The sequence below is a fragment of the Ceratotherium simum genome, chromosome 3 (assembly GCF_057802395.1).
Source record: "Ceratotherium simum simum isolate JZ-2026a chromosome 3, ASM5780239v1, whole genome shotgun sequence".
NCBI lineage: Eukaryota > Metazoa > Chordata > Mammalia > Perissodactyla > Rhinocerotidae > Ceratotherium > Ceratotherium simum.
In genome coordinates, this window is record NC_141902.1 from 95769950 (window position 1) to 95784912 (window position 14963).

The following is a 14963-nucleotide window of genomic DNA, read 5'->3' on the forward strand; positions in this document are numbered from 1 at the left end:
GAAAGAATACAATATAATGCTAGTGTTCTTGGAATCTGAAGAACAAATATCCAAATATAAGCTCCTTCTTGGGATTAAAATTCTCTTAAAATACTCAGTTATTCTCAATGGTGATAACAGGGACTTTTTCCAAGGAAGAATAACACTGCATCATATTTTAATGACACTTGAAGATATTTTTATATTAATAAACCTCTAAACAATTACATTGCCTTTTAAAGTGACAATGTGGAGAACTACAATTGAATAAAATTTCATTAATATTATAAATTCAAGCTACAGGTAGTGTGTAGCTTGAGGAAAATATATGGCTAGATTGATTTTTTTTTTCAGAATTATGTTATTACCAAAAAAAATGGGCAGAGGAACTGAATAGACATTTTTCCAAAGAAGACATGCAAATGGCCAACAGGTACATGAAAAGGTGCTCAACATCACCAGTCATCAGGCAAATCAAACCCACAATGAGATATCACCTCACACCTATTAGAATGGCTATTATCAAAAAGACATGAGATAACAAGTGCTAGTGAGGATGTGAAGAAAAGGGGACCCTTGTGCACTATTGGTGGGAATGTAAATTGGTGCAGCCGCTATGGAAAACAGTATGGAGCTTCCTCAAAAAATTAAAAATAGAACTACCATATAATTCAGCAATTCCACTTCTGGGTATATATCTGAAGGAAATGAAATCACTATGTTGAAAAGCTATCTACACCCCCATGTTCATTGCAGCATTATTGACAATAGCCAAGGCATGGAAACAACCTAAGTGTCCATCAATGGAAGAATGGATAAAGAAGGTGTGGTATTTTTGTTTCTTACCTTTCTCTTGACATGGATTTATTTTGGTATTAAATTTTAACTCTTAGAGCTAAATTCTTTTTTTTGTTTTGTTTTATTGCAGTAACATTGGTTTATACCATTATATAAATTTCAGATGTACATCATTATACTTCTATTTCTGCATAGATTACATCATGTTCACCACCCAAATACTAATTACAATCCATCACCACACACACGAGCCTAATCATCCCTTTTGCCCTCCTCCCTTCCACCTTCCCCTCTGGTAACCACCAATCCAATTTCTGTTTGTATGTGTTTGTTGTTGTTTTTATCTTCTACTTATGAGTGTGATCCTACGGTATTTGACCTTCTCCCTCTGACTTATTTCGCTTAGTATAATACCCTCAATGTCCATCCATGTTGTCACAAATGGCTGGGTTTCATCATTTCTTATGGCTGAGTAGTATTCCGTTGTGTAGATGTACCACATCTTCTTTATCCATTTGTCCCTTGATGGGCACTTAGGTTGCTTCCAAGTCTTGGCTATTGTGAATAACACTGCAATGAACACTGGGGTGCATGTATCTCTATGCATTCGTGTTTTCATGTTCTTTGGATAAATACCCAGCAGTGGAATAGCTGGATCATATGGTAGTTCTATCCTTGATTTTTTGAGGAATCTCCATACTGTTTGCCATAGTGGCTGCATCAGCTTGCGCTCCCACCAGCAGTGTATGAGAGTTCCCTTCTCTCCACGTCCTCTCCAACACTTGTTGTTTCCTGTGTTCTTAATTGTAGCCATTCTGACGGGCGTGAGGTGATATCTCATTGTAGTTGTGATTTGCATTTCCCTGATAGTTAATGATGTCGAACATCTTTTCATGTGCCTGTTGGCCATCTGTACATCTTTTTTTCAGAAATGTCTGTTCAGGTCTTTTGCCCAGTTTTTAATTGGGTTGTTAGTTTTTTTGTTGTTGAGATGTATGAGTTCTTTATATATTTTGGAGATTAACCCCTTATCAGATATATGGTTTGCAAATATCTTCTCCCAATTGTTAGGTTGTCTCTCCATTTTGTTAATGGTTTCCTTAGCTGTGCAGAAGCTTTTTAGTTCGATGTAGTCCCATTTGTTTATTTTTTCTATTGTTTCTCTTGCCCAGTCAGACATGGTATTTGAAAACATGTTGCTAAGACCCATGTCAAAGAGCATACTACCGATGTTTTCTTCTAGAAGTTTCATGGTTTCAGGTCTTACGTTCAAGTCTTTAATCCATTTTCAGTTAATTTTCTGTATGGTGTAAGATAATGGTCTACTTTCATTTGTTTGCACGTGGCTATCCAGTTTTCCCAACACTGTTTATTGAAGAGACTTCCCTTTCTCCATTGTATGTTCTTGGCTCCCTTGTTGAAAATTAGCTGTCCGTAGATGTGTGGGTTTATTTCTAGGCTCTTAATTCTATTCCATTGATCTGTGTGTCTGTTTTTGTGCCAGTACAATGCTGTTTTGGTTACTAGAGCTTTGTAGTATATTTTGAAATCAGGGAGTGTGATACCTCCAGCGTTGTTGTTTTTTCTCAGGATTCTTTTGGCTATTTGGGGTCTTTTGTTGTTCCATATAAATTTTAGGATTCTTTGCTCTATTTCTGTGAAAAATGTTGTTGGAACTTTGATAGGGATTGCATTGAATCTATAGATTGCTTTAGGAAGTATGGACATCTTAACTATGTTAATTCTTCCAATCCAAGAGCATGGAATGTCTTTCCATTCCTTTCTGTCTTCGTCAATTTCTTTCAGCAATGTTTTATAGTTTTCAATGTACAGATCTTTCACCTCTTTGGTTAAGTTTATACCTAGGTATTTTATTCTTTTTGTTGCTATTGTAAATGGGATTGTATTCTTAATTTCTCTTTCTGCTATTTCGTTGTTAGTGTATAGAAAAGCAACTGATTTTTGTATGTTAATTTTGTATCCTGCAACTTTACCATATTCATTTATTATTTCTAAAAGTTTTTTGGTGGATTCTTTAGGGTTTTTTATATATAAAGTCATGTCATCTGCAAATAGTGACAGTTTCACTTCTTCCTTTCCAATTTGGATCCCTTTTATTTCTTTTTTTTTTTTTTATAATTTTATTTATTTATTTTTTCCCCCAAAGCCCCAGTAGATAGTTGTATGTCATAGTTGCATGTCCTTCTAGTTGCTGTATGTGGGACGCGGCCTCAGCATGGCCAGAGAAGCGGTGCGTTGGTGCGCGCCCAGGATCGAACCCGGGCCGCCAGCAGCGGAGCGCGCGCACTTAACCGCTAAGCCACGGGGCCGGCCCTATTTCTTTTTCTTGACTGATTCCTCTGGCTAAGACTTCCAATACTATGTTAAATAGGAGTGGTGAAAGTGGGTTTCCTTGTCTGGTTCCTATTCTTAGAGGGATAGCTTTCAGTTTTTCACCACTGAGGATGATATTAGCTGTGGGTTTGTCATATATGGCCTTTATTTGTTGAGGTACTTTCCTTCTATCCCCATTTTATTCAGAGTTTTTATTGTAAATAGATGCTGTATTTTGTCAAATGCTTTCTCTGCATCCATTGAGATGATCATGTGATTTTTAGTCTTCATTTTCTAATGTGGTGCATCACGTTTATTGTTTTGTGGATGTTGAACTATCCCTGCATTGCTGGAATAAATCCCCCTTGATCATGGTGTAGGGTCTTTTTAATGTATCAATTTGTATTCAATTGTATTCGATTGTATTCGATTTGCTAGTATTTTGTTGAGGATAGTTGCATCAATATTCATCAGTGATATTGGCCTGTAATTTTCTTTTTTGTATTGTCCTTGTCTAGTTTTGGTGTCAGGGTAATGTTGGCTTCATACAATGAGTTAGGAAGCTTCCCCTCCTCTTTGATTTTTTGGAAGAATTTGAGAAGGATAGGTATTAAGTCTTCTTTGAATGTTTGGTAGAATTCACCAGGGAAGCCGTCTGGTCCTGGACTTTTATTTTTGGGGAGGTTTTTGATTACTGTTTTGATCTCCTTACTGGTGATTGGTCTATTCAAATTCTCTATTTCTTCTTGATCCAGTTTTGGAAGGTTGTATGATTCTAAGAATTTATCCATTTCTTCTATAATATCCAATTTGTTGGCATACAGCTTTTTGTAGTATTCTCTTATAATCTTTTGTATTTCTGAGGTGTCTGTTGTAATTTCTCCTTTTTCATTTCTGAGTTTACTTATTTGTGCCTTCTCTCTTTTTTTCTTGGTGAGTCTAGCTAAAAGTTTGTCAATTTTGTTTATCTTTTCAAAGAACCAGCTCTTGGTTTCATTAATTTTTCTACTGTTTTTTAGGCTCTATTTCATTTATTTCTGCTCTGATTTTTATTATTTCCTTCCCTCTACTGATTTTGGGCTTTGTTTGTTCTTTTTCCATTTCCTTTAGGTGCACTGTTAGATTGTTTATTTGAAATTTTTCTTGTTTGTTGAGATAGGCCTGTATTGCTATAAACTTTTCTCTTATAACCACTTTTGCTGTATCCCATCAATTCTGGCATGTCATATTTTCATTTTCATTTGTCTCCAGGTATTTTTTTATTTCTCCTTTGGTTTCTTCATTGACCCAATCATTGTTCAGTAGCATTTTGTTTAATCTGCACGTATTGGTGGCTTTTCTGATTTTCTTCCTGTAGTTGATTTCTAGTTTCATACCGTTGTGATCAGAAAAGATGCTTGGTATTATTTCAATCTTCTTAAATTTATGGAGACTTGGTTTGTGGCCTAATATGTGATCAATCCTGGAGAATGTTCCATGTGCATTTGAAAAGAATGTGTATTCTTCAGTTTTTTGATGGAAAGTCCATCTGGTCTAGTGTGTCGTTTAAGGCCAATGTTTCCTTATTGATCTTCTGTTTGGATGATCTATCCATTGGTGTAAGTGGAGTGTTAAAATCCCCTACTATTATTGTGTTACTGTCTGTTTCTCCTTTTATGTCTGTTAATAATTGCTTTATATATTTAGGTGCTCCTATGTTGGGTGCATAGGTATTTACAAATGTTATATCCTCTTGTTGGATTGTTCCCTTGATCATTATGTAGTGCCCCTCTTTGTCTCTTGTTATAGTTTTTATTTTAAAGTCTATTTTGTCTAATATGAGTATTGCTATCGCAGCTTTCTTTTCATTGTCATTGGCATGGAGTATCTTTTTCTAACCCTTCACTTTCAGTTTGTGAGTGTCTTTAGGTCTAAAATGTCTCTTGTATGCAGCATATATATGGGTCTTGTTTTTTTATCCAATCAGCCACCCTATGCCTTTTAATTGGAGCATTTAGTCCATTGACATTTAAAGTAGCTATTGATAAGTATGTACTTATTGCCATTTTTTTACTTTTTTTTCTTGGTGTTTTAGTAGTTCTTCTTAGTTCCTTTCTTCTTCTCTTGCTCTCTTCCCTTGTCGTTTGTTGGCTCCCTTTAGTATTATGTTGGGGTTCCTTTCTCTTAGTTTTTTGTTTATTTATTATAGGTTTCTGTTTTGTGATTACCACGAGGTTCTTATATATTAACCTACGTATATAGCAATCTTTATTAAGTTTATGGTTTCTTTAGTTTGATCTCTTTATAAAAGCTCTACTCTTTTACTCGCCTCCTCGCACATTTTATGTTTTGGATATCATATCTAACCTCTTTTTTGTGCATTTGTATCCATTATCCTCTTATCATGGAAATAGATAAGTTTTTCCTGTTTGTGGTCTTCTGTTTCCCCCTTAAATAAGTCCCTTTGGCATTTTTTGTAGGACTGGTTTCTTGGTGATAAACTCCTTTAATTTTTGCTTGTCTGGGAAACTCTTTATCTCTCCTTCCATTCTGAATGATAACCTTGCCAGGTAGAGTATCCTTGGCTGTAGCTTTTTTACTTTCAGCACTTTAAATATATTGTGCCACTCTCTTCTAGCCTGTAAGCTTTCTGCTGAGAAGTCAGCTGATAGCTTTATGGGGATTCCTTTGATTCCTTTGAATGTAACTTGTTGTCTTTCTCTTGCAGCTTTTTGGATTCTCTCTTTATCTTTAATTCTGGACATTTTAATTATGCTATGTCTGGGTATGGGCCTTTTGGGTTTATCTTTTTTGGGGCTCTCTGTGTTTCCTGTACCTGGATGTCTGTTTCCTTCCTTAGGTTAGGGAAGTTTTCAGCTATTATTTCTTCGAATAGATTCTCTGCCCCTTTGTCTCTCTGTTCTCCCTCTGGGACACCTATAACATGGATGTTAGTGTGCTTGATTTGTCCCAGAGGTCCCCTAGACTGTCCTCACTCTTTTTAATTCTTTTTTCTTTTATCTGTTCAGCTTGCATGATTTCCTCTAGTCTTTTGTCCAGCTTGATGATCCATTCTTCTGTATCTTCTGCTCTGCTTTTAAGTCCCTCTCATGAATTTTTCATTTCCAGTATTGTATTCTTCATTTCTGATTGGTTCTTTTTTATATCTTGCATTTCTTTGTTGAAGTTCTCACTGAGTTCATCTGTTCTTCTCCCAAGATCAGTGAGCATCCTTATGACTCTTTGTTTGAACTCTCTGTCAGGTAGATTGTTCATTTCTGTTTCATTTAGTTCCTTTTCTGGGGTTTTGTCCTGTTCCCTTACTTGGAACATATTCCTTTGCTGCCTCATTTTGCCTCTTTCCCTGTGCTTGTGTCTGTGTATTAGGTAGGTCAGCTATGTCTCCTGATCTTAGAGAGGTGACCTTATATAAGTGATGCCTTATGAGGCCCAGCAGTGTGCTTCCCTCTCATCACCAGTTCCAGATATTCAAGAGTGACCCCCATGTGGGCTATGTGTGTCCTTCTGTTGTGGCATGTTTGCTCTTATCATAGGTGTCCAGGGAGGCTGAGCTGTCCCCTTGGCTGGCTGGTTGTAATGCTCAGCTGCGTATAGTTGTCGTGGGCCCTTCAGTTTCTTTATTGGGTATGGAGAGCCCCAGCACAGTTGGCTGCAAGGTCTAATAGCACATTCCTGTTGCAGTTTTTCTGTTAAGTGAGTAGGCCCCCAGCATGGCTGGTTGTTAGGCTCAGGGGCTTACAATTGCTGTAGGCCTCTGGCCTATAAGGCTCTTGTCAGTTCTCTGAGGATTGCAGTTGGGTGGGGCTGTCCCCAGGCACAGGAGCACCCAATTGTTGCAGGCTTTGGAAGGTGGGGCCAATCCCCTATGTGGCTGTTTGAGAAGCACAAGTCTTCTGCAGCTGACAAGCCCCAGTGTCCACAGGTCCACACACACAGTCGCCCTGTGCGTGTACCCCAACTCTCTGAGGTAGACCCAGTTGCTCCAAGGCAGGAGCCCCACACACTCCACCAACATCCCACACTCTCCACCTGTTCCTCGTACAGGCCCTGCCCCACAGAAGTGGACCCACTCACCAGCCTGCAGAGAATCCAGGCAGCTCGCTTAGCAGGCCCACAAGTTGCCTGAGGAATTGTTGTTGGGTGAGGCCAATCCCTAGGGTGGGCTGCTTGCCTTGGCTGAGCTGGATTAAATCAGTGCTCTAGTGGGTGGGGCAGAGCCTGGGCTAGCAGGCCACCAGGAGAACTCCAATGGCGTCTGCCAGCATCTGTGTCAACATGTCCACACCAGGTCACAATAATGGCCGCTGCCAATGTCTCAGTCCCTCGAGAGGTCTCATCTTTCACTGAGATGCACCCAGAGCCTCTCAGGTGAGTCTCTTTTCACTAAAGGACTGTGCACCTTTCTTTCTGGTGATTTTAGGTTGCTTACCGAAATGGGTGAATTTGTGCATGGGCCCTTCAAGAGCTGGCTTTAATTTATTTATGTCCCAGCTTTGCTGGGGGTATTCCCCATTGTTGTTAGTCGCCAGCAAAGTCAGATATTATGACACTTGTCTAGGTTGTGCTGGGTCCAGAAAATGCTTATAGCAGGAAGGCTTCCCAGTTCAGGTCCCCCACTCCCCCAGGGAGGGCTGCGTACCTTTGGATTGCTCCCGGACGGCCGTGAAGCGTTACAGCTTGTGAAGGTGGCATTTTTTTCTCTCCAGAAGGGAATTTCTGTCTCTTACATCTCAATTAGGAATGTTGTTTGTTGCAGGGGTTCCTCTTATCCAGTTTTCAGGTCTCTCTCTGGGGTAATTTTTCCAAGAGTAGTTGTAACTCTGCTGTGTCCGTGGGAGGAGGTGAGTTCAGAGTCAGCCTACACCACCATCTTGACTTCTCTCTAGATCTAAATTCTTAATTCGTTTTATTTTCAACCTTTTGTTCTCCATTAAATGTATTTAGGGCTCTCAGTTTCCCCATACAGAAGTTCTTAATTTTATTATTTTGTTGTAGTGTAGGTTATCAATTTTTAACTTTATGCTTAGGCTGTTTATATTCTGGTTAGAGAATCTTTTTGTCATCCAGGATCATGAAGATATTCTTCTATGTTTTCTTCTGGAAGCCTTATTGTTTTACTTTTCATATTAAGAGCTACAATCTACCTAGAATTGACTTTTGTGTATGGTGTGATGTAAAACCAATATCCTTTTCCACGTGAGTATTCAATTAACCCAGAATCATTAGGTGAAAAGAACATCCTTCCCCTCTTTGTCTTAAATCTAAAACTATATATGTGTGGGTCAATTTCTGGTCTCTGTTCTGTGTCATGACCTGTGTGTCTGTTTGTGCCAGTACCATTGTGACTTAATTACTATAGCATTAAAACAAGTCTTGATATCTGGTAGTGTAAGTTCTTCATTTTTGCTCTTAAAGATTATCTTTGCTATTCTTTACTCTTTGCATTTCGAGATCAATTTTGAAATATACTTATCAATTTTTATAAAATTCTGCTGGATTTTGATTGGAATTGTATTGAATGTATAGGTCAATTTGGAGAAAATTGACAACTTTCCAATACCAAGCTTTCCAATCCATAAATATCATATATTCATCCCTTTACTTAGTTCTTTTTAAATTCCTCTCAATAATGTTTCTAATTTTCAATGTATATGTCTTGCATATCTTTTTTTTTTTTTTTGAGGAAGATTGGCCCTATGCTAACATCTGTTACCAATCTTCCTCTTTTTCTTACTTTTTTTTTTTTCTTCCCAAACCCCCAGTACATAGTTGTGTATCATAGTTGTATAGTTGTAGCTCTTCTATGTGGGACGCCACCTCAGCATGGCTTGATGAGCGGTGAGTAGGTCCACACCCGGGATTTGAACCAGCAAACCCCAGGCTGCCAAAGCAGAATGCGTGAACTTAACTGCTGTGCCACTGGGCTGGCCCCCTTGCATATATCTTTTATTAGATTAATTCCTACGTGTTTGACTGTTATTTTGATGATATTGTAAATGGTATTTTTTTCATTTTCTATTTATTTGTTGCTGGAGTATGGAAATCTAATTGATTTTTGTATATTGACATTATATTCTTACTATATTCACTTATTAATACTAATAGTTTGTAAATTCTTTTAGATTATGTACATACACAATTATGACACCTGCAAATGATGAGTTGTTTCTTCTTTTTCAATCATTGCATGTTTTATTTATTTTTCTAGCTATATTGCAGTACTTAGGACTTCTAGTACAGTGTTGGATAGAAGTAGTGACAGCAGCTGTGCTTGTCATGCTTCTCAGTTTGGGGGCAAAGATCACTATAATTCCCCCATCATGTATGATGTTTGCTGTAGAAATTTTTCTAGATATTTTATCTGGTGAAAGAAATCTTTTTCTACTTTTCTCCATTATCATATATGTGTGGGATTTTATCAAATGCTTTTTCTGCATCTTTTGAAGTGATCATATTTTTTTTCCATTTTTCCCTTTAATTTAGTGAATTACATTGATTTTCAAATGTTAAACCAATCTTACCTTCCTGTAATAAATTTCACTTGATCATTATCCTTTTTTATTAGAATTTATTAGTAGTATTTACTTGTTAGTATTTATTATTTTATTATTAATTAAAAGGATTATCCTTTTATGTATCACTGGATATGATTTTAAATTATTTTATTTATGATTTTTTTTTTGGTATCTATTTCCAGGAAAGGTTGTTCTTTATTTTCTTTTTTTTTTTTTCTTGTAATGTGTTTGGTCTTGGTATTAATTTTATACTGACTTTATAAAACAAGTTGAGAAGTATTTCTGTTCTTATTCTCTGCAATTGTTTGTGTAAGATTGGTGTTATTTCTTCTTTAAATATTTGGAAATATTCAGCAGGAAGTTTTTAGGATTATGCATTCAATGTTTTTAAAAGATACAGAGCTATTCAGGTATTTTATTTTTTATATCAGTTTTGTTTCAAGGAATTTGTCTATTTCAACTAACTTTTTAAAAGTTGTTGGCATAGATTTTTTTCATAGTATCCTCTTATTATTTCTTCATTGTGCAGAGGATCTATAGTCCTCTTTCTCATTCTTGATATTGATTATTTGTCCTACTCTCTTTTTCCTTGATCAGTCATGTTGGAGGGCTATCAATTTTATTAGACTTTTCACAGAAACACGTTTTGGCTTTAGAACCCACTTTAATGTAGTTCCCTTTCCATATCATTAATGTCTGCTCTTATCTTTATTTTTCCATCCTTCTACTTTCTCTGGATTCAGTATGCTATTCTTTTTCTCATTTTTTGAAATGGATGTTTAGATCATTGATTTTTATTCTTTTTTTCATAACATATGCATTTAAGTCATTTAAATTTCTCTCAAAGCATGGCTTTTATTTCATTCCACAAATTTTGATATGAAATCTTTTCCTTCATCATTCAGTTAAATTGTATTGTAATTTTCATAGTGGTATCTTCTGTGACTTATGGAATACTTAGAAGTGTAACATCCAGGTATGCAGGAATATTCCAGTTATCTCATTATTATTTTATAGTTAATTCTACTGTAGTCAAAGAATATACTCTATTTATTTCAGTGTTTTGAAATTTGTTAAAACTTAATTTGTGGCTCAGAATAGCAAATTTTGGAAGAGTATGATGTATAGTTTCCTGTCCTTGGACACAGTGTTCTATGTATATCAGTTAGGTCGTGTTTATTAATGGTTTTATTCTAGATTATAGTCTTACTGATTTTTGTCTGCTTATTCTATTAGTTACCATAAGAGATATGGTAAAACTACCACTACGACTATGCATTTGTCTAATTTTTTCCTATTCTAGTCAATTTTTGAATTACATATTTTGAGGCTAGGTTGTTAGGTACATTCACATTTTGAATCGTGACCTCTTCTAGTGACCTGGCCTTTTTATCATTATGAAACTATTTCCTTTCAGTGCTTTGAAGATATTTCTCCATTGTCTTCTGGCTTCTGTTTATTTTGTTGAGAAGTCAGCTGTCAGTCTTATTTTTCTTCCTTTGAAGGTAATGTGTCTTTTTTCTTTGTCTGCTTTTAAGTGTTTTCTTTTTGTTTTTGGTTTTCATCAATTTGACTATGACGTAATTAGTGGCTTTCTTTTGCTTGAGGTCCATGGTGCTTCATGAATCTGTGGCTTGAAATCTGTCATCAGTTTTGGAAGATTCTCATTTATTACCTCTCCAGATACAGCTTCTATCCCATTCTCTGTATTCTCTTTTTCTGGGACTATAGTTATACCTTTATCCCACATGTCTAATTTCCACTTTCTTTTTATCTGTCAGTTTACTAATTCTCTGTTCAGGTGTGTGTAATCCAGGAGTCAGCAGATTATGGCCAGCAAGCTGACCACCTGTTTTTGTACAGGTGTACCTCATTTTATTGCACTTTGCTTTATTGTGCTTTGCAGATATTGTGTTTTTTACAAGACCCTCCACCAGCAAAAAGATTATAACTTGTTGATGGCTCAGATGATGGTTGGCATTTTTTAGCAATAAAGTATTTTTTAATTAAGATATGTACCTTGTTTTTAGACATAATGCAATTGCACACTTAATAGACTACGGTATAGTATAAATATAACTTTTATATACACTGGTAAACCAAAAAACTTTTGTGACTCACTTTGTTGCAATGTTTGCTTTGTTGTGGTGGTCTGGAACCAAACCTGCAATATCTCTGAGGTGTGCCTGTAAATGGAGTTTTACTGGAATACAGCTAGCCCCATTTGTTTATGTATTGTCTGTGGTTGCTTTTGCGCTACACTAGCAGAGTTGGATAATTACAACTGAGACAATAAGGCCTGAAAACTATAACGTTTACTATCTGGTTCTTTAAGAAAATAGTTTGCTGAACCCCAGTCTAATCTACTGTTAAGTCTATCCATTGAAATACTGATTTAAATTATTGTGCTTTTTATTTTTAGAATTACATTTTATTTTTAATATAGTTTCTTTGTTTCTAGTGAAATTCTCCATCTTGTTATTTAATTTTTTGAACATTTTAGCCATAGTATCTCAGTCTAGGTTCTCTAAAAAACAGAGCCTGAGGCAAAAGCCATGTGCTAACACTGATGTTTTATGACCATGGGAATAGAATGAGGTGTTGCTAGGCCCCTCAAGCAGGGAAACAAGATGTGAAGCCAAGGTCTGAGTTGCAGGGAGTGGTAGCAATATGCTTAAGTTTTTAAGTTTCTGTCAGTTAATGCCCGTATCTAGGTTTCCTGTAATTCTGTTTATAATGTCTATTTTTCCACTTTTTTGGTGGTTGTTATATTTTATCTTTTTTGTATACCTAGTTATTTTTAAGTTTTGCTGTATATAGCAGATGAAAGATTATAGGTATAATTTGAGACTGGATTAATTTTTGCTTCTGGAAGACAGGTTAGCAGCCAGTATCCTTCATCCAACACGGATTTGAAATATTTGAACCCAGCTTCATTACCTTTGAAAACTGGTCTATATCCAGGTCACTGTTATTCCTAGGATGGAGCTTTCCGGGGTCCCAGCTGGGAGCCTGGGGTGTTTACCAACGCTCCTCACCTTGGCAGGCCTGGAACTCCAGTCTGTACTCCCTCAGCCACGTGAGTCTGATGACAGGTCTGCTCAGCTTCTCAGCTGCTCAGTCACCACTTGCAAAATGGAAAATGCCTTGAGCAGAAAGGTGGTGCCGGATGTTGTCCTCACCTTTCTGGGCTTTTTTTGTGTCTGGAATCTCGGCCCTCAAATCCTCACTAATATAGTAGTTTTCTGATGCCTTCAAATATATTTTTAAAAATATTTTATGCAGAATCTTTCCTTATTCTCCCCAGGAGGGTTCATGAGAAACAAGCCATTCTGCCATGGCCAGAAGCAAAACTCCTTAGAAGTGTTTTCTGCCTCTGTAACCACTGTGCTATCCTCACCCATCACCATAACCCTGCCCTCCCTCCCTCCCCACACATCTCATGTCTGGAATTTTTATACCATTTTACAATTAAATATATCAAGCTATTATTTTTCAGTCAACTCTTATTTAGATTTACTAGTGAGCTTTACTGATTTATTTCATTGTTATGCTTCTTGCATCTTGTTACTTTCTTCTGCATTTATATTAGTTCTTGTTCAGTATATCTTTTGGTAATTTTTTCTTTCTTTTTTCTAGTGAGGGTCTCTGAGTGGTAAAGTTTCAGTCATTTTTGTGGTCTGAGAATATCTTTATTTCACTCATTACTGATTGATAATTTAATCATAGATTGTTTATAAAATGACAATTGATAATTGACTAGTGATGAATAATTTGGTTATAGAATTCTAGATACAGACATTGTTGTCCCTCATCACTTTGAAGGTAATGATTTTGTTTTCTTGCATCTAATATTGCCTGTGAGAAATCTGATTCTCACTCCTTTGTAGGTAATCATTTTTTTTCTTTCTTATAACTTACAGGGTTTTAATTTATCCTTGTTTTATTTCTTTAAATGTCTGCTCAGAACTTGAGGAATATTTTTAAACTGAGTACTCCTGTCTTTCTTAAGGTTAGGAAATTCTCAGCAATTATATAATCAAATATTGCCTCTTCGTTATTCTCTTTCTGTCTCCATCTTGAACCCTATAGGATGCTGGCATTTCTGGATCCATCTTCCATGAGCTTAACTTCTTTTTTCCCTCTTTTTTCCTCTTTGTGTTGCATTCTGAGACTTTTCCTTGGTTCACTCATTTGTTCAATCAGTAGGGAAGAAAAGAAAAAAGTACGGAGAGAACTTGAGTACAGTCTCCTGAAAGTGAACTTACCTCTGTAATTGCTTGCTCACTCTCAGCAGGACCCCTTCTCCCTTTCAGTTAGGGACTGGAATGCTCAGATGCAAACACCATGTATTTGTGCACATTGGTGTTTCTGTGGTTGTGCTTTCAGAAGGATTTTTTAGAAGGATCTCCGTAAAGATGCTTCAAGATGTTGCTATTAAAAATGTAAGAATCCCAATTATGTGCCATGTTGTAAGCAAACACAGATTAAGTCTCAGTCCCTGCTCTCGTGGAAATGGAAATCAAATGCATCAGGAAGAAAAAAAATGTTAAACAAATAAACAAAAAAGTCACCTACATTTTTGTGAACTCATTCACATGTATGGAATTATCTGGAAAAATGACTCTAAGGGGATTGGTTAAAGATCTTCTGAGCCCCCATTTATGACAAATCTAATTGAAATGTTATCACATCTTAAAAGTCTTGGAATCTTAATGGACCATAGTCCGTTGTGATAGATCTGTGGGTGTCTACATAGGTGAAGTATATTCACCTCATTTTGAAAGGTGTGGAAAGTACCAGCTCATTGTATGCAAATACGTTATCACAGTTTTCTCTGTCCAGACCAGGTACCCTGTGGCCAAGGACAGCGTGGTCCAGTTCTTCTTTTACCAGCCGGTCAGTCATCAGTGGAGACAAACTGACTTCTTTCCATGCACTGTGACGTGTGGAGGAGGTGAGGCACAGGCTTTGTTCATGAATATTTAGAGCTCAGAGTTAGAAATTACATGTTTTCATTTTTGAAGCTGACTTTAAAATTGGTGTGGTAATTGGAGATGTGTAATCGCACAGCATCTTAGCAGCCTGGAAGGCAGCGCTGTTAATCAATGTGCGTTTGTCTTTCGTCTTTAAAATAGGGGAAAAGCTGGATTTGGAAAGCGCTCTACTTTTGGCAAAAAGCTGGAAACACATTTGCACGCATTCTTGCATTTCTCTTCTTGATCGTCCTTAAAGCATGTATTATTTTTAATTTTCTTTGGAAAACCTGAGAAATAGAGAGACCAAGTGATTTGCCCAGTCTGATCAGGCTAATGGATGTTGGTTCTAACACTTAGA

The 14963-nt window shown here is 36.6% G+C and overlaps 1 protein-coding gene across 1 annotated transcript in view; it reads left to right on the plus strand.

Annotated features, from left to right (window-relative positions):
* Nucleotides 1-14963, plus strand: part of ADAMTSL3 (ADAMTS like 3) — a 366781-nt gene that overhangs the window by 188574 nt on the left and 163244 nt on the right. Inside the window, exon 10 of the mRNA XM_087429032.1 lies at nucleotides 14472-14583. Within this exon, the coding sequence (XP_087285158.1) occupies nucleotides 14472-14583 (112 nt within the window). The remainder of the gene's footprint in view (nucleotides 1-14471; nucleotides 14584-14963) is intronic.